The 18,254-nt window shown below is 41.3% G+C and overlaps 2 protein-coding genes and 1 non-coding gene across 4 annotated transcripts; all 3 read left to right on the forward strand.

Moving 5' to 3' along the window:
• Positions 1-4,446: 4,446 nt before the first annotated feature.
• On the forward strand, positions 4,447-11,103 carry LOC115103252 (calponin-2-like). The gene is made up of 7 exons (XM_029624070.2): positions 4,447-4,649; positions 7,514-7,635; positions 7,932-7,998; positions 8,359-8,496; positions 8,800-8,916; positions 9,383-9,529; positions 9,712-11,103. The coding sequence occupies exons 1-7, from the start codon at positions 4,587-4,589 to the stop codon at positions 10,003-10,005; spliced, it is 948 nt and encodes a 315-aa protein (XP_029479930.1). The 5' UTR covers positions 4,447-4,586; the 3' UTR covers positions 10,006-11,103.
• A 1,203-nt stretch (positions 11,104-12,306) lies between these two features.
• Positions 12,307-18,252, forward strand: LOC115103254 (small ribosomal subunit protein uS19). 2 transcript variants are annotated; one of them, XM_065005872.1, is made up of 5 exons: positions 12,307-12,407; positions 14,991-15,076; positions 15,499-15,733; positions 16,556-16,633; positions 18,097-18,252. In XM_065005872.1, the coding sequence occupies exons 1-4, from the start codon at positions 12,405-12,407 to the stop codon at positions 16,589-16,591; spliced, it is 360 nt and encodes a 119-aa protein (XP_064861944.1). In that variant the 5' UTR covers positions 12,307-12,404; the 3' UTR covers positions 16,592-16,633; positions 18,097-18,252. The 2 variants fall into 2 exon arrangements, with proteins under 2 accessions (XP_064861944.1, XP_029479935.1); XM_029624075.2 differs by lacking the exon at positions 16,556-16,633 and having other exon boundaries at positions 12,311-12,407.
• Positions 15,124-15,256, forward strand: LOC115103417 (small nucleolar RNA SNORA35). The gene has a single exon (XR_003859597.1). It is a non-coding gene; the product is annotated as a small nucleolar RNA SNORA35 (small nucleolar RNA).
• Positions 18,253-18,254: the final 2 nt, after the last annotated feature.

Raw genomic sequence — 18,254 nt, forward strand, 5'->3', positions numbered from 1 at the left:
TTGAATTAGGTTCTGTAGCTGTCGTCGTTATGATAAACCGCAATAACTCAACTCCCTTCCTCCTGATAGCATAACCGCGTCTCTACATGCATTTCAGAACACCTCCGTGCTGAATCACTCCAATCAACCCATGACTAAGCTGCTCAGTGCACTTTTACCTCACCCGAGTTGTAGTCAATGAACTGCTGCTCCTTCTAGAAGACTCCTCCTCTTTAGACTTGTGAATTATCATTACACATCCATGGCGTCACCTCTCTGACAACCAGCTGCACTGTCTGGAAACATGTCACTGAGGACCAGGTCAGAGCTCTGTTGCCTGTTGGGTCTTTGGGCCCTCTAAGTTCTCACTTGTGACCCCACTTCTCCTCGTCATTCTCTGGTGGCTGTTCATATCGGATTCATGAACCTGTTGCTTCCCTACCCCTTGCCTTCAGGCAATGATCAAACGATATACAGTTGAAGGCAAAAGTTTACATACACTTAGGTTGCAGTCATTAAAACGTGTTTTTTCAATCACTCCACAAATCTCAACTATAGTTTTGGCAAGTCGGTTAGGACATTACTTTGTGCATGACACAAGTAATTTTCCATCAATTGTTAACAGACAGATTATTTCACTTATAATTAACCGTATCACAATTCCAGTGGGTCAGAGGTGTACATACACTTAGTTGACTGCCTTTTTTAAACAGCTTGGAAAATTCCAGAAAATGATGTCAAGGCTTTAAAAGCTTATGATAGGCTAATTGACATCATTTGAGTCAATTGGAGGTGTATCTTCAAACTCAGTGCCTCTTTGCTTAACATCATGGGAAAATCAAAAGAAATCAGCTAAGACCTCATAAAAAAATGTAGACCTCCACAAGTCTGGTTCATCCTTGGGAGCAATTTCCAAACGCCTGAAGGTACCACGTTCATCTGTACAAACAATAGTACGCAAGTATAAACACCATGGGATCACGCAGCCGTCATACTGCTCAGGAAGGAGACACACTTTTTTTCACAAAAGTGTAAATCAATCCCAGAACAACAGCAAAGGACCTTGTGAAAATGCTGGGGGAAACAGGTACAAAAGTATCTATGTCCACAGTAAAACGAGTCCTATATTGACAACCTGAAAGGTCGCTCAGCAAGGAAGAAGCTACCGCTCCAAAACCGCCATAAAAGACCAGACTACGGTTTGCAAATGCACATGGGGACAAAGATCATACTTTTTGGAGAAATGTCCTCTGGTCTGATGAAACAAAAATAGAACTGTTTGGCCATAATGACCATCGTAATGTTTGGAGGAAAAAGGGAGGCTTGCAAGCCGAAGAACACCATCCCAACCGTAAAGCACGGGGGTGGCAGCATCATGTTGTGGGGGTGCTTTGCTGCAGGAGGGCTGGTGCACTTCACAAAATAGATGGCATCATGAGGTAAGAAAATGATGTGGATATATTGAAGCAACATCTCAAGACATCAGTCAGGAAGTTAAAGCTTGGTTGCACATTGGTCTTCCAAATGAACAATGACCCCAAGCATACTTCCAAAGTTCTGGCAAAATGGCTTAAGGACAACAAAGTCAAGGTATTGGAGTGGCCATCACAAAGCCCTGACCTCAATCCCATAGAAAATGTGTGGGAAGAACTGAAAAAACATGTGTGCGAGCAAGGAGGCCTACTAACCTGACTCAGTTACACCAGCTCTGTCAGGAGGAATGGGCCAAAATTCACCCAACTTGTTGTGGGAAGCTTGTGGAAGGCTACCCAAAAGGTTTGACCCAAGTTAGAGGCCCAATTTAAAGGCAATCCTACCAAATACTAATTTAGTGTATGTAAACTTCTGACCCACTGGGAATGTGATGAAATAAATAAAAGCTGAAATAAATAATTATCTCTACTATTATCCTGACATTCTTAAAATAAAGTGGTGATCCTAACTGACCTAAGGCAGGGAATTTTTACTAGGATTAAATGTCAGGAATTGTGAAAAACTGAGTTTAAATATATTTAGCTAAGGTGTATGTAAAGTTCTGACTTCAACTGTACTTCTGCCAGACACCCACACCACCTGCAAGGATACAGCAGCAGCCAAACTCCCAATGTAATCATAATGTAGACCTACCAGAGTGGTCTACCATCTAAAACGATGGAGAAAATGCATCCCATAACATTTTAACATTGAAATAGCTGTTCTATCATTCTGCCTACAGTAGAAGCCAGTGTGTGGTGTTCAATGTAGGCCTACATTCCATGAGACTTAAAAAAAAAACATGCAGGGCTTGACATTAACCTGTTTATCCACTTGTCCTTCAGACAAGGATGTTGTTGTGTTGTTTAATGCAAGAAACAACTTTACAAAATAAAAAGCATTATTCCCATACCATTATTACAGAGAATGAGACAAAATATGCTTCCCTCAGCCTATTGGCTACTTAGCTTATTCAAGCCTGTTTCAAAATACAACACTGCCCTTTAAAGACAAAAAAGCTCTTTATCTGACTCGCCTTTCAAAGATGTCTAGAAATGTACACGTTTTGTGCTCTTGTAGGAAGCAATCACCCCTATTGCTGACTACAAATTATCTATAACTGGACTAATAACTCACTAACTAACAAAGAATATGAACCCAATGTGCACACATGGCTACATGCAGCCCTCGCTTTGATCTCAAAACAAGTGCATCTACTCACGAGCACTCATGCTGTAAACACAGTCCAGTTCAAAGTAAATGTCACAGATCCCATAGGGCGGCACACAATTGGTCCAGCATCGTTAGGGTTAGGCCGGGGTAGGCCGTCATTGTAAATAAGAATTTGTTCTAAACTGACTTGCCTAGTAAAATAATGGTTCAATTTTAAAAAATCCATATATGGCAATGGTCTATTTGCATATAGGCCTACTGCAGCTCTGATTGGTTATGCCGCACCGGTCTGTGTAGATTACGGGCTGAGTAGCGCTTGTCAATGCAATAGAATCCTACTCTGATGCATTCTGACTAGAACAAAGTTTGCATAGTTTGTTTGGTTTCAGTATGTTGCATTGAAAGTGGCTAATTTTGCATTGATTCGATCACAATTGGCACAGTAAAGGGAAATGTTGATAGTGTTAAAAGGACAAACAGTGGTCACCAACCTTTTCTGAGTCAAGATCACTTTGAGTCAAAATGCGCTGTTGTAGTGCTTAGTGAAATAGGAAAAACATGCATTTTATGGCTTATGAAAGTGTTGAATACAAAGTGTCGACAGTTGTAAGAACTTACACATCAACTCACTAATAAAAACAGCATCTCTTTGCTGTATTCATTGACAGTTTCTCTCTAGTCATGGTTTTCAACGTTTTGAAATCTCACAGTATCAACTATAGGCCTATACTGCACTTCATTTGCCATATGGGCCTGCCGTGAAGGTAGAGTTTGTACCTTCAGACACATAAAATGGTTAAAAAATGCCAACAGTTGGCCGACCAGGCCACAGTGCAGCTGAATCGGTGCACCTACCGACAACAGCCCGAGACTAATAAAAAAAAAGAAGTTGTAACCTATAAATGTTTGTATTTTTTTACCCCCTTTTCTCCCCAATTTCGTGGTATCCAATTAGTAGTAACAGTCTTGTTTCATCGGTGGAACTCACAGAATAATAGGAAATAGCTTATGATACTGAATTGGGCTAAAGATGTTGGATAACGTTGTTGGTAGGTATCCAAATGAGTTCAGTATGCCATTTTCATTTGAGACTAAGTGTAATGTCATGGATTATCAATATAATATTCCAAAGACTCGAATTGAATTGACAACGGCACTAAGGCTGCGTTTAGACAGTCAGAACAATTATGATTTTTTTTCTCCCACTAATCAAATCAGCTGATGTGAAAAGATCTGATGTGATTGGTCAAAATACTAATTAGTGGGGGAAAAAAACAGAATTGATCTGCCTTTCTGTCACTGAAGTGATATAAATGGTCACTGAATTGACTTTACTTTTTTTTATCAGTGTTTTATGATGTTATTGTAGACAAAACTAACTGTGGTTTATAACAATGTAATAACACATAAATCATGCTAATTTGTCTAATGTAGGCTAAACTAAAATATTCGGATAAATGTTTTATGTCGTGTTCTCGTTTGGATGTAGCCTACTAGTGATATTAACATTCTCAGAATTCCAAACCCCTTGAACGAGCAAAGGGGGTCCTTTACACTAAAAAAATGTGTCTCAAGAGTAGTATCATTACGTCATTCAGTAGCTCGTTTTGGTAGTTCCTCTACTCAAACTTTTCCCGACGGTGATTCAAGACTCCATGACTGCTGGTTGGACCATAGGATACTCCCACCATTCAGGAATGTGGGACTTTCCTTCCATATAAGGACTTTTTGATATCAATCACGAGTCACTACCTAGACTCAGAAAGGGGAAGGTGGAGCCTAAAATCGATTAACGAAGCGTACAAGTTCGTGTAAGCATTTTTATTGGTTGCAAGAAAAAAGAAAGGAAGTGTTTAGTTCACTCCGGAGTTTAACTGGAAGAGAAACGAAAATAAAAGTATTTGCACAAAGAAACTCATACAAAGTGTCTATACGAAAAACAAAGTAACTCGTTTATAATAATGTCTGGCTCATCATTTAACAGAGGTCCTGCTTATGGGTTTTCTGCAGAAGTCAAAAGCAAGGTAAGTGTTGACGGAAGGGAGTAAAGTGCGAATGAATAATTTGCCTTATGGTAGTAGCCTATAGCGTTAGTGAGGTTTATTACGGAAAACTTGATTTATTTATTGAAAAATGTGTATGCCTAGGTATTTTAGGGTACATGGGTATGATGTAGACTGAGTGTACAGATAATTACGTGGAACGGGCAAAGCTACTATACTTTTGGAATGACCTTAATAAAGCGGGAAACTTTTATCAATTTACAAGTTTTACCGGCTACGCACATACGTTTGATAACACTGTTCATTAATATGACAAAATGCTCATTTAAAAAAAAACTTTAGTTTGGTTTAAGTAGTTGGTTTACTTTTGGGAAGCGCTTAAAAAAGGCATGGGCGTTGCCCGTGTTGGCAATGTATATTTTCTTGTGGCAAGTTAAAAATCCCTATACTGTCCCATTACATAGAGAAACTGGTCAGTACAACACTGTAGGTCTTTCATGCATCCATCCATCCATGTCCCTGAGTTTGTCACCCATCCAGAGGTCACACAGTCCTATCACGAGAACAACTGCTGCATCCTGCGCTGTGGTGGATTGGGGCCTTGGTGAATGGCTATTGTAGTGCGCAGTGCGCCTACGTACGTAATTTGACAATTGGTATCGCAAAACAATCCAAATAGAAATATGTTCTCTTTTTGAACATGTACAACTTTCAAAAGTAAACGTTGATAGGAGATAGTGCCAGTGTTTTCTGGTGGCAGGTAGTATAGCTGTTAGAGAGGGTTGCCAGTTCGAATCCCGGTCCGACTGGAAAAATTTGTCGGGAAGTGAGCAGGCAACCGGAGGTTTGCTTCTACCAAATCGGTTGGACCTTGTGTGTACTTGACCAATTAAGTGATCTTAGATTAAGTTTATCTGCAAATGCCCTTCATCCAAAACATCAATGACAGTGTGGATGGCACAACCAGGAGTTAACCTACTACTGTATCCCTCGGGCCAAATATAACAGTTTTATCACACATTTACAGTGAATATTTAGAGCGTTTGTGTTCCTGTACTTATTATTTTTTGTAATCGTGTGTTACACTTTTACAGTGTAATGGGAGACATGAAATTGAAATGCTTTGCAAAGTTCGCCAACCTGGCTCTTCACTTATGTAAATAGAGAATAATGACTAATATAATATTATTTTTTGTTTATCTTTCATAAACAACAAACTTTACCCATCATGTTCCAAGTTGTGTTATACAAAGGAATACTCAGGTCCCCATGTTACTACCCTGATCCAGTTAACTGCAGATTACACATAGCAGATGCATGTGCATTATGTTCTTCTGTGTCTGAGACCTAGCAATGTGTCTTTTAGACCACCGGCTGATTTATTGTTTGCATTCCTTGGCTGAGTCCTTATATTGGCGAGGGTTTCCCATTGGTCCTCAGAACAGTGTACGGGTAGCCAAGTGGATGTAAAGCTGGTGGTTTCCTCTCATACCCAATGAATGATGTCCATTGTCTCTGGTATTTCCTGCCGTTAATGATGTAGCAATGCAATGTGAAGTATTGAAGTGTTGTTATTCAAGGAGTTTTTCCTCCTTGACTAGGCCCCTTAACAATTCTAGATGGTAAGTGAAATTATGGTTAACCCAGACGTTGGAACTGATCCACTAGACAAGACTATCAAATATGTTTTTTGAGAACGTAATAGTGGTCCATGTTCAATCCATTTGATTTAAACTCCTTCAACTCAGCGTCCTAACAGTCTCATTCCCCATGATTTAAATTGCATCTCGGAATGAATTCCTTGAGTTCACCATGCCTCTCGAAATTACATCTTTCAAATGTCCTGGGGGCAATTAAAGCAGTCAATGTTGTTTTAATTTGGGGATAATCAAATGAAGCAAATATATAATGACAGGACCGGTTTGCCCAGAAAGTCCTTTATTCGGTTGTACTTAAAGTTCCGCTTCACATTTTAGCCGTGGAGGGAAATTTGTGGAGAATATTTTGACCCTATTCCTCAGTCTTACTATTCTTTGGTATGTATTTGTAACTTCAACCTCAAAATGCATTGTTGAGAGATATAGAGGCCTTTTAAAAAAAATAGAACTTTCTGTACAAACATTGCAGTGTTTTTGCAGATGTATGACGTTTTCTAAGCGTTGCTTTTAGTGCCAGTTTCCATCTTCACACTTTCTTTTGATTATTTACTCAACCAAAGTATTTACAAATCAGGATAACACTTTAAACACCCTCTCAACAAGGAATGCAGCGTCAAATTGCATAGTTTAACTCTCCCCTATACCATGCAGCTGCCTTCCTGTGCTTCAAGGAGATTTAAGTGGTTAACCGAACAGGATGCGTGCGCGTTTTGTGTTTGAGCTAATGTCAGTGTTGGCTCTGTAAGGGCTGTTAAACAGCAAGAATAACACACAAAGTTATCCCAATTGGTTGACACCGTGAATCATGGTTTTGGGGCCGCCCATAATAAACTCTTGAGAGAGAATTTTAACACGCACAAACCATAATATTCTTTATTTTTGCTGTGGTTCTGGAGATGAAAACGCCCACTACCAAGTCATCAATTGATGATGAGTACTTCCACACATACGTTAGTAGCACTTTTTTAAATACGGGAAGTACCTGGTAAAATAGTAATTACACTGTAATAATCTATGAATTACTTGTTTGTTTCTTTGGGATTCATTCAAACAAGCAGCAATGGCCACCATTAGGTACCAGATAATTCTACACAATTGGTAACTATTTGAAGTACCCATTGGGAAGTTTTCTCCTAAATACCAGTGGAAACATTACTGTAAAATAAAGTGTAACCTACATGTTGTGCAACTTTTTCCAAGATGTAATGAACTTTTGACCTTCCCCAGATTGCCGGAAAGTACGACCCTCAGAGGGAGGAGGAGCTAAAGGTCTGGATCGAGGATACGACCGGATGTGACATCGGGGAAGACTTCCAGAAAGGCCTGAAAAATGGTGTCATCTTGTGCAAGTACGTTTCTGAATAGGGCCAGGATCCGTCATCACGTCCCTATGTACAATGTGGCTTTATTGACCCATAAAGCTACACATTTTATGGCACCAGCCAATGCATTCAACCAAAGACATCACTCATAAATGTTCTGCTAGCTACAACATTATACATCAAATCATACAATCCATTGCATATGTCCTGTCTGTCCTCCTTGCTGTGGGTTTTACTGTAATATAGACCCCTTTCTCCTCTGATTCCTTCTGTTACCTATGAGGTGCTGCAGTCTAAGTAAGCAAACTCTCTTTCTCCCCTAGACTGATCAACAAACTTCAACCTGGCTCTGTGAAAAAGATCAACTCGTCCACCATGAACTGGCATCAGGTGAGCTGCTTGGATTGTTCTCTCTACGTGAACAGACTTGAACTGTACTTTACCAGCTGGTTTTACAGTTAGAGAATATATCTGAGCTGTTGTGCTGACCAAGCCTGTTTTTTTACTAGCTTAAAAGCAGAGGTAGATTGTTATTATTAGAGGTGCAACTCTCTGGAGCAGTGAGTTTACTGAAATAGAATTTGGGTTAGAATATGAAATATAGTGAGACCTCGGTGTGCCAGAGAGATCCTTTTAGCTCAATGGCTTGTGATGGCCTCGTTATAGGTGTGACTTCCTAAAATCTACCTTCATGTAATTATTGAAAGCTTTTTACTCATCTTTTCTTCTTATGCACTCGTCTGGTTGTAGCTGGAGAACATCACCAACTTCATCAAATCTATCCAAATGTACGGCCTGAAGCCCCATGATATCTTTGAGGCCAACGACCTGTTTGAGAGTGGGAACATGACCCAGGTCCAGAGCACACTGCTGTCTCTCGCTGGCACGGTAAAACTTTTAAAACTCATTTTTATGGTTGCATCCCTTATGAGAATCTTCTGTATTTGAACTGTGTAATTGCCACTTGCATAAATCGCTTGACCTTGTTGAACAGAGCATTACTGCATGTCAGGTTTTGTCTTCGTAAAGATGTTCCAGAAGCTAAAATAATGGTGTCTCGTCTTCATCAACATATGGTGTCAGAAGCGGGATGTAAATACAGCCCCCTCCTGAATAAGCTCATAGAATTGTGTCCAATAAAATGTTGGGGCATTCAACAGTGACTGGATTTCTGTACACTTTCCCCTGCAGGCCAAGACCAAGGGCTGCCAGTCCCGAGTGGACATTGGGGTGAAGTACGCAGACAAACAGGAGAGGCTATTCGACGAGGAGAAGATGAAGGCCGGACAGTGTGTCATTGGACTGCAGGCAAGAGGGAATGTGTTGACAGTGATACCACTGAAGAACATGTTGTTCTTTTTGCTGTTGCCAGCTCTGTTGCCGTCTTGCCAAACAAAAAAACATCAGTAGCAAAGCTAACCAATACATATTGCTAACAGCCTTTATAACAGGCTAAGGCAGAGACAGACTGGCATCCATGCTATTGTTCTTATAAAACTCATAAAACTCATATTTTATTTAATCTTTTCATAACTTCTATTTGTTTTGGATATTTCTTATTGAAGGGTTGCATGTGGGGTTACATCAATGATTCCTAACTTTTATATGCCCTTTGGCATGACTTCTATTTTAGCCAAGAACAATATTGTTGATTTGATGATATCTACTCAGGCATTCTCAGTCTGTCTGAAAACTCCATCTAAGGGGGGGTTGTAATTTTCCATTCATCCTTTGCTGTTTTCCTTTTATAACTGATATCTGTCTCTCTCTGCAGATGGGGACGAATAAGTGTGCCAGCCAGGCGGGCATGAATGCATACGGCACCAGGAGGCACCTCTACGATCCCAAGGCTCACATCCTGCCCCCCATGGACAACTCCACCATCAGTCTGCAAATGGGTACCAACAAGGGGGCCAGTCAGGTAGAAGTCCATGTGTAGAAAAGCAAATGCAAGTTCTCATTAATTTCACCATGTCTTAACTCAATCAAGGTATCAATATTGTCAATGGGGGACATAACTGCACTAGTAAACTTAGGCTTTTACTAATGGATTCTTATTTGAATTGACTGCTACATGTGAATTAGTTATCTTCCTCTCCGCAGGCTGGCATGACAGCTCCAGGAACCCGCCGTGCCATCTATGACCAGAAGCTGGGCACAGACAAATGTGACAACAGCACCATGTCACTGCAGATGGGCTCCAATGCAGGTGCCAATCAGAGCGGGCAGAACTTTGGCCTGGGTCGTCAGATCTACAACGCCAAGTACTGCCCCAAGAACGAGGAGGAGCAGAATGGGGCCGGAGCAGAATATGTCCCTGACTACCAAGACGAGGGTTACCAAGAATTCAAAGATGAAGCGGTACCGGTGTACCAGCAAGAGGGGACAGATTATTAAAAGGGGGGTTGTGCTGGTTGAAAACAGAAGAAACATCAAGAAAGGCTTTTTCAAAGTAATTTGTTACATCCGCCTTTTGGTTGATCTCCTTTTGGTATTGGACAATAGTGCCCTCTTGCCCTCATTTAAGCACCGGTTAGGACCAATGTTAGACATATCTCACATATACTATGCATTAGTAGGTTTTTATATTCCTGTTGAAATGGCTATGCTTATGTGTTTTTAAAGTGTAACCACTAAAGCCAGTACTGGTGTCTGGGCTGTGATTAGCTTTTATATCCCAATGATTAGCTTTTAGTAAAGTACCAAAGCCCTCTTGCCAGTTTCCCCCTCAACAACTGTTTGCCATTGGTACATTTAAATGTTTATGGCAATTTTTTTTTTTTTATCTTCAGGCAAATATTGCCTGGAATCCATCTTTGAAAGGACCCAATAGAATTCAATTATTAAAAATCCCCAGTTCAAAAATGGACTGTTCCATAATTGTAATTTACCTATCCTTGTACCAAAGGTCATATTGTTAATGTAACCTATATACATTTATATTACCATAATTGATGTGAATTTGTGGTAATTATTTGTATCCATTCAGTATTTTTACTTGGTAATCTAAAAGACAACAAGATGTATCTGTTTGGACCTTCAAAACAAACCACCGTCCACGTTTTTATGTATGCCAACTGTATACTTTCTTTGGAGGAAATATTTCCTTTGTTTGCATAACCAGAGCAACTGGAGCCAAGATTGTTTTCTTTGGCTTAGAGTATCTTGGGGAAAAAAACATTCAGGCTTTCAACATTCCAAGCTGGATACTGGATAAATTTAGTCAATTTTCTTCATTGTTTTAATGGATTCACTGATAAGAGGATCAAACATATTTTTGATTTTGAACTCTGTCATTCAATGTGATTATTTATATATAGTTTTGTTAAGTGTTTTTATTTTGTACTGACTCTGAAGGGAAATTTGCTCTTACTACCTTTTTGGTTTTATATATATATCTTTGGGCTTTCCTTTCAATCCATATTTTCATTATGAATAGAAACATTTATGGAAGTTGGGAAATATGTGTGAATAAAGACATGCATTGTATACAAACCAGCCTGATGTGCCAATTAGTTACAATTATAGAGTGTCTCATTAGTTACATGGTTATCATAACTTAGGCTACGATTATTAGATCATGTGGCTTTAATTAGGACATAAACAATGTCTGCATTCCATAGCCTAACATACTAATTGCATGGTATGTGAAAAATGCAGTGTTGTCGGCATGGGATTTTGAGTCAATTGGGTCACTGATGGAATAGAGAAGTACTTTTGGTAATTTAGTGTATGTGGACACCTGTTCGATGAACATCTCATTCCAAAATCATGGGCATTAATATGGAGTTTGTCCCAGCTTTGCTGCTATAACAGCCTCTACTCTTCTGGGAAGGCTTTCCACTAGATGTTGGAACATTGCTGCAGGGACTTGCTTCCATTCAGCCACGAGCATGCTTCCAATTCGTTTCATGGGGTTGAGGTAAGGGCTCTGTGCAGGTCAGTCAAGTTCTTCCACACTGATCTCGACAAACCATTTCTGTATGGACCTCGCTTTGTGCCCTAGGGGCATTGTCATGCTGAAACAGGTAAGGGCCTTCCCCAAACTGTTGCCACACAGTTGGAAGCACAGAATTGTCTAGATTCCAGCCATTACAATGAACCCATCCTCCTATAGCTCCTCCCACCAGCCTCCTCTGGTACCAGGTAAGGTGGGTTGATATCACAGAATTTCTTAGCAATTTTCATACAGACATACGGGTATTACATGTCTTGTTCTTGCACATGTTTGTTTCTAGGTTGTCCACACACAGCAGAAGCTCTGTTGTATGGCACTTTGCAGTTTCAGAAGGAGATCACGCGGGAGAAGAAAATTAAGATATGGTACCGAAATCAGGACCTCTTTCTACATGGTTTATTTATAGATGGTGATTGACTTTATACGGCACATAATCAGGATAACATTGTACTGTGTATGAACATTATCAGGTGTGGTGGGCTGGGTGTCTTTAATAAAATGTGTTTTCTCTTACCACCTGCCTTTGTGTTATTCCATGTTAGATATATTTTTGTGTGACAGCTGTAAAAAAAGATGACACAAATTGTTTAGCTGTTTGTTTTCATTTGGATATCTCCTATAGAAGTATCCCGACTATGGTGAGTGACTTCAACTTGAATGGAAGTTGCACTGTTTGATGAAGATAAAAGTTATTGTACAATACATCCACCTACTGGTCCAGTGAAATATACAAATATTTTGCCTGGCCGGAAATAGATAGCCGGATGTCCCTACGAGTCGCGCGATATTAGCACAAACGAGACTTCGGAACATTCTTTTCACCGGAACATCAGGCAAAATGGTAGGGCCCCAATTTTACAAGAACCTGAATTTGACCATCTATGTCCATCTCAGCTAAGTTATAATACATTTGATTTATTAAACCATACAGTGCAATGCATCATTAGGTATCAATTGATACATTGGTGAATTTTAGGATGAAACATTATTGACGCTACCACAAAGCTTGGGATGCATGTTAAGCTCATACGGTTGCCTGCAGTGCTAATGCTAGCTTTCTGTTTATTTACCGAGTCAGGTTTAGTCATTTAGAGACATTTTTGATTATTTAACCTTTATTAACCAGGTAGGTTAGTTGAGAACAAGTTCTCATTTACAACCGCGACCTGGCCAAGATAAAGCACAGCAGTTTGACACATACAATACAGGGTTACCCTCGTATTAAACAAACATACAGTCAATAATTCAGAAAAAGTATATATACAGTGTGTGCAAATGAGGTAAGATAAGGGAGGTAAGGCAATAAATAGGCCGTGGTGGCTAATTATAAAATACAAATTAAACACTGGAGTGATAATGTGCAGAAGATGAATGTGCAAGTAGAGATACCTGGGTGCAAAGGAGCAAGATACATAGATAATGAGCTATGTACAGGTGCAGTGATCTGTGAGAATCTCTGACAGCTGGTGCTTAAAGTTAGTACGGGAGATATGAGTCCAGCTTCAGTGATTTTTGCAGTTCGTTCCAGTCATTGGCAGCAGAGAGCTGTAAGGAAAGGCGGCCAAAGGAGGGATTGGCTTTTGGGGGTTGACCTGTGAGATATACCTGCTGGAGCGCGTGCTACGAGTGGGTGCTGCTATGGTGACCAGTGAGCTGAGATAAGGTGGAGCTTTACCTAGCAAAGACTTGTAGATGACCTGGGAGCGAAGGGTTAGGTGACGAGTATGAAGCGAGGGCCAGCCAACGAGAGTACAGGTCGCAGTGGTGGGTAGTATATGGGGCTTTGGTGACAAAACGGATGGCACTGTGATAGACTTCATCCAATTTGTTGAGTAGCGTGTTGGAGGCTATTTTGTAAATGACATCGCCGAAGTCCAGGATCGGTAGGAAGGTCAGTTTTACGAGGGTATGTTTGGCAGCATGAGTGAAGGATGCTTTGTTGTGAAATAGGAAGCCGATTCTAGATTCAATTTTGGATTGGAGATGCTTAATGTGAGTCTGGAAGGAGAGTTTACAGTCTAGCCAGACACCTAGGTATTTGTAGTTGTCCACATATTCTAAGTCAGCCGTCCAGAGTAGTGATGCTGGTCGGGCGGGCAGGTGCAAGCAGCGATCGGTTGAAGAGCGTGCATTTAGTTTGACATGCATTTAAGAGCAGTTGGGGGCCACGGAAGGAGAGTTGTGTGGCATTGAAGCTCGTCTGGAGGTTAGTTAACAGTGTCCAAAGAAGGGCCAGAGGTATACGGAATGGTGTCGTCTACGTAGAGGTGGATCAGAGAATCACCAGCAGCAAGAGCAACATCATTGATGTATACCGAGAAGAGAGTCGGCCTGAGAATTAAACCCTGTGGTACCCCCATAGAGGCTGCCAGAGGCCCGGGCAACAGGCCCTCTGATTTAACACTGAGCTCAATCAGAGAAGTAGTTGGTGTACCAGGCGAGGCAGTCATTTCAGAAACCAAGGCTGTTGAGTCTGCCTATAAGAATGCGGTGATTGACAGAGTCGAAAGCCTTGGCCAGGTCGATGAAGACTGCTGCACAGTAATGTATTTTATAGATGGCGGTTATGATGTCGTTTGGGACCTTGAGCTTGGCTGAGGTGCACCCATGACCAGCTCTGAAACCAGATTGCATAACGGAGAAGGTACAGGATTCGAAATGGTCGGTCATCTGTTTAACTTGGCTTTCGAAGACCTTAGAGAGGCAGTGTAGAATAGATATAGGTCTGTATAGCAGTTTGGGTCTAGAGTGTCTCCCCCTTTGAAGAGGGGGATGATCGCGGCAGCTTTCCAATCTTTGGGAACCTCAGACGATACGAAGAGAGGTTGAACTGGCTAGTAATAGGGGTTTCAACAATTTCGGCAGATAATTTTAGAGAGGGTCCAGATTGTCTAGCCCGGCTGATATGTAGGGGTCCCGATTTTGCAGCTCTTTCAGAACATCAGCTATCTGGATTTGGGTAAAGGAGAAATGGGGAGGCTTGGGCAAGTTGCTGTGGGTGGTTCAGGGCAGTTGACTGAGGTAGGGGTAGCCGTAGAAAAATGCTTATAAAAATTCTCAATTGTAGTGGATTTATCGGTGGTGAGAGTCCTAGCCTCAGTGCAGTGGTCAGCTGGGGGGAGGTGTTCTTATTCTCTATGGACTTTAGTGTTCCAGAACTTTTTTGAGTTAGTGCTACAGGATGCACATTTCTGTTTCAAAAAGCTAGCCTTAGCTTTCCTAACTGCCTGTGTATATTGGTTCCTAACTTTCCTGAAAAGTTGCATATCACAGGGGATTCCGAAGTAAGCACGACAGCACTCTACTAACACATAGTGGCTATAACTATTATTAATTATATTCCTAATGAACGTCTCGTTTTAACACTCATTTTCGTTGGCCGTCAATATCCACTGTGTTAAAGTAGTTTGCGTGATTTCTCTAGGCGGATGTCGAGATCAAGAAGAAGCGTACCTTCAGGAAGTTCACCTATAGAGGTGTGGACCTGGACCAGCTTCTGGACATGTCCTAGTGAGTAAATCAATTCATCCAGTAAATGCGCCACTACATTTGGCTATTTGCATTGTGGTATTTCGGTGAAAGCTCAGCCCTTTCTGAGTGTAACCATCATAACAATGCTAGATGAACCCCATCTTGCAGAAGGGTGAGGTCTGACAGTGGCGTTCTCTCTTTCGAAAGTTGGGTACATTATTATGGCAACTGGTATGCTGTGTTCCATTTTCATTCGTTTTCTCAATTTTGCATGTAATAAAATACATATCGTTACATAATTACTTGGACTATGACTAAATATGTGAAATTCTAGAGGCTATTTTAGTACAGTCTGGATTTAAATGTTTAATTAACTTCCCTGTAGATGTCTGCTATTTGGACCTGATGCTGAATGTTAATCTGAAAGTATGCCTGACTGCATCATGCCTCCTCTCCTCCAGTGAACAGCTGATGCAGCTGTACTGCGCCCGCCAGAGGAGGAGACTTAACCGTGGCCTTCGCCGCAAGCAGCAGTCCCTCCTGAAGCGCCTGCGTAAGGCCAAGAAGGAGGCTCCCCCCATGGAGAAGCCTGAGGTGGTGAAGACTCACCTTAGGGACATGGTCATCCTGCCTGAGATGGTTGGCTCCATGGTCGGAGTGTACAACGGAAAGACCTTCAACCAGGTTGAAATCAAGGTGAGGTTATGGGAAAGATCTATGGGTAGGCTTGGGCAGTTTCCAGATTGTCATACCTTCATACCAAACTTGTGCTGTCCTGGGAAATGTGGTAATACCGACACTGAACACAAGGGGTATTATTTTGGGGGCTCCAGGTGGGGCAGCGGTCTGGCGGCGCACAATTTGGCCCAGCGTCTTCCAGGTTTGGTCTGGCATTGTAAATAAGAATTTGTTCTTAACTGACTTGCCTAGTTAAATAAAAACTGTCTAACCTCACTGAGCCTCTAATCCAAAGGTTACCAATGCTAATAGCTTAATGTAAAATTCCATATTGAATGCTAGCTAAATGCTAAAGAGTGCATTGTGAACATTTTATAGTCTCTGACATTAACTGTTTACAGTACAGACATCCCAGCTCAGTTATACAAGGAACTAAAAAATACTACTCAGTTTGCTGCACTCACAAAACATTTTTAGACAGCAAGGCTTTTGATCCAAAAGGAGATTCTCTGCTGTTACCAAGAGAAGTTTGGTTTTGCGAGAGCTAATCAGGTAGAACGAAACCAAATGCACAACTGCATAGCAGTTAGCACATTTCAGACAGTTAATGTAATAGTAATAAGATACACTATGGCCAAAAGTATGTGGACACCCCTTCAAGTTATTGGATTCAGCTATTTCAGCCACACCCGTTTCAGACAGGTGTTTAAAATCAAGCACACTGCCATGCAATGTCCATAGACAAACATTGGCAGTAGAATAGCCTGAACTGAAGAGCTCAGTGACTCAACGTGGCACCGTCATCCAACAAGTCGGTTCGTCTATTTTCTGCCCTGCTAGAGCTGCCCCGGTCAACTGTACGTGCTGTTATTATGAAGTGGAAACATCTAGGAGCAACAACGGCTCAGCCGCAAAGTGGTAGGCCACACAAGTTTATTTATTTAACTAGATAAGTCTGTTATTAAGAACAAATTATTATTTTCAATGAAGGCCTAGGAACTGTGGGTTAACTGCCTTGTTCAGGGACAGAAGAACAGATTTTTACCTTGTCAATTTGGGGATTCGATCTTGCAACCTTCCGGTTAATAGTCCAACGCTCTAACCACTAGGCTACCTGCACCCACAAGCTCACAGAACAAGACCGCCAAGTGCTGAAATGTGTAGCGCATAAAAATTGTTTGTCCTCAGTTGCAACACTCACTACCAAGTTCTAAACTGCCCCTGGAAGCAACTTCAGCACAATAACCATTTGTTAGGAGCTTCATGAAATGGGATTCCATGGCTGAGCAGCCTCACACAAGGAAGGCCTTTTTTGGGGAAGGCCCTTTCCTGTTTCAGCATGACAATACCCCTGTGCAGAAAGCGAGGTCCATAGAGAAATGGTTTGTTGAGATCGGTGTGGAAGAACTTGACTGGCCTGCACAGAGCCCAATTTTGGGGTGAATTGGAACACAGACTGCAAGCCAGGCCTAATCGCCCAACATCGGTGCCCGGCCTCACTAATGCTCTTGTGGCTTAATGGAAGTCCCTGCAGCAGTCCCTTTCCAGAAGAGTAGAGGCTGTTATATCAGCAAAGGGGGTACCATCTCCATAAAACAAAAATGTACCTTTACATATACAGGTTTTTCTCATTGAGATAACATGTCTTCCAGGAGAGACCTGGTCCATATCAATGCCCGTGATTTTGGAATGAGATTTTTTGACACATGTCTACATACTTTTGGCATTGTTGTGCATCTAGCTGGCAAATATTTAGTTGTGAATTCCGTACTATCACTAGGTCACCTGGCGCGTGCTGCACAACAGTGAGTGACTGAAGGCTCCGGTCTCGTCACTGTGCTTGTAAACAAACACCATGTTACTGGGGACTACCAGTATGCTTCATCATGAATATGTGATGGGTGAAATGCCGAACTCAATCTGCTTTATCTCCTAGTTCAAAAGTAACGACAAATATTCAAATTCATTCATCTTCAAATATGGTTTTAATCGGTATGGAAAAGCCTATCCATGGCTATTTCCAAATTCCCCGTTATACCGTCCAATCCTACTAGACACCACAATGGCACCTCCCGAGATTACGATTGTAAATAACTTTTTGTATTTTACTTTTTGCAAGGGATTTTGTATCCATTGACCTGCATGTCAATTGCCTATTACTTGATTTGCCTCACTGTATTTTTGAAGCCTTTGGTAACAATCACAGATTTTTGTGTTGTCCATAAATGTTTTGGTCCTGTATCAGTCTTGGCCTTAAAAGTTTTATGTCTGAAGCTGTCAGTGCACAATGTACTGTGGTAGTTGTGGTACAGGTGTATTCTAGTTGTCTAGTAACAGTATTGTCCTGCTCCGTACTAACAATTTTACATTTCTCTCTCCAGCCTGAGATGTGCGGCCACTACCTGGGGGAGTTCTCTATCACCTACAAGCCAGTCAAGCACGGTCGCCCCGGTATCGGAGCTACACATTCTTCCCGTTTCATCCCACTGAAATAGAAGGGCTGCTGTCTTTGTATAAATAAAAATGAGGTCCCCACACT

This window comes from Oncorhynchus nerka, linkage group LG20 (assembly GCF_034236695.1).
Source record: "Oncorhynchus nerka isolate Pitt River linkage group LG20, Oner_Uvic_2.0, whole genome shotgun sequence".
In the NCBI taxonomy this organism is placed as follows: domain Eukaryota; kingdom Metazoa; phylum Chordata; class Actinopteri; order Salmoniformes; family Salmonidae; genus Oncorhynchus; species Oncorhynchus nerka.

Excerpts from the sequence above, each read along its gene's own strand:
- LOC115103252 (XM_029624070.2), top strand. The coding sequence starts at position 4,587 with ATGTCTGGCTCATCATTTAACAGAGGTCCTGCTTATGGGTTTTCTGCA. Across the intron at positions 7,636-7,931 it reads AATGGTGTCATCTTGTGCAA|ACTGATCAACAAACTTCAAC; the intron begins GTACGTTTCTGA and ends TTTCTCCCCTAG. Across the intron at positions 7,999-8,358 it reads CCACCATGAACTGGCATCAG|CTGGAGAACATCACCAACTT; the intron begins GTGAGCTGCTTG and ends GTCTGGTTGTAG.
- LOC115103254 (XM_029624075.2), top strand. Across the intron at positions 15,077-15,498 it reads CAGCTTCTGGACATGTCCTA|TGAACAGCTGATGCAGCTGT; the intron begins GTGAGTAAATCA and ends CCTCTCCTCCAG. Across the intron at positions 15,734-18,096 it reads TCAACCAGGTTGAAATCAAG|CCTGAGATGTGCGGCCACTA; the intron begins GTGAGGTTATGG and ends TTCTCTCTCCAG.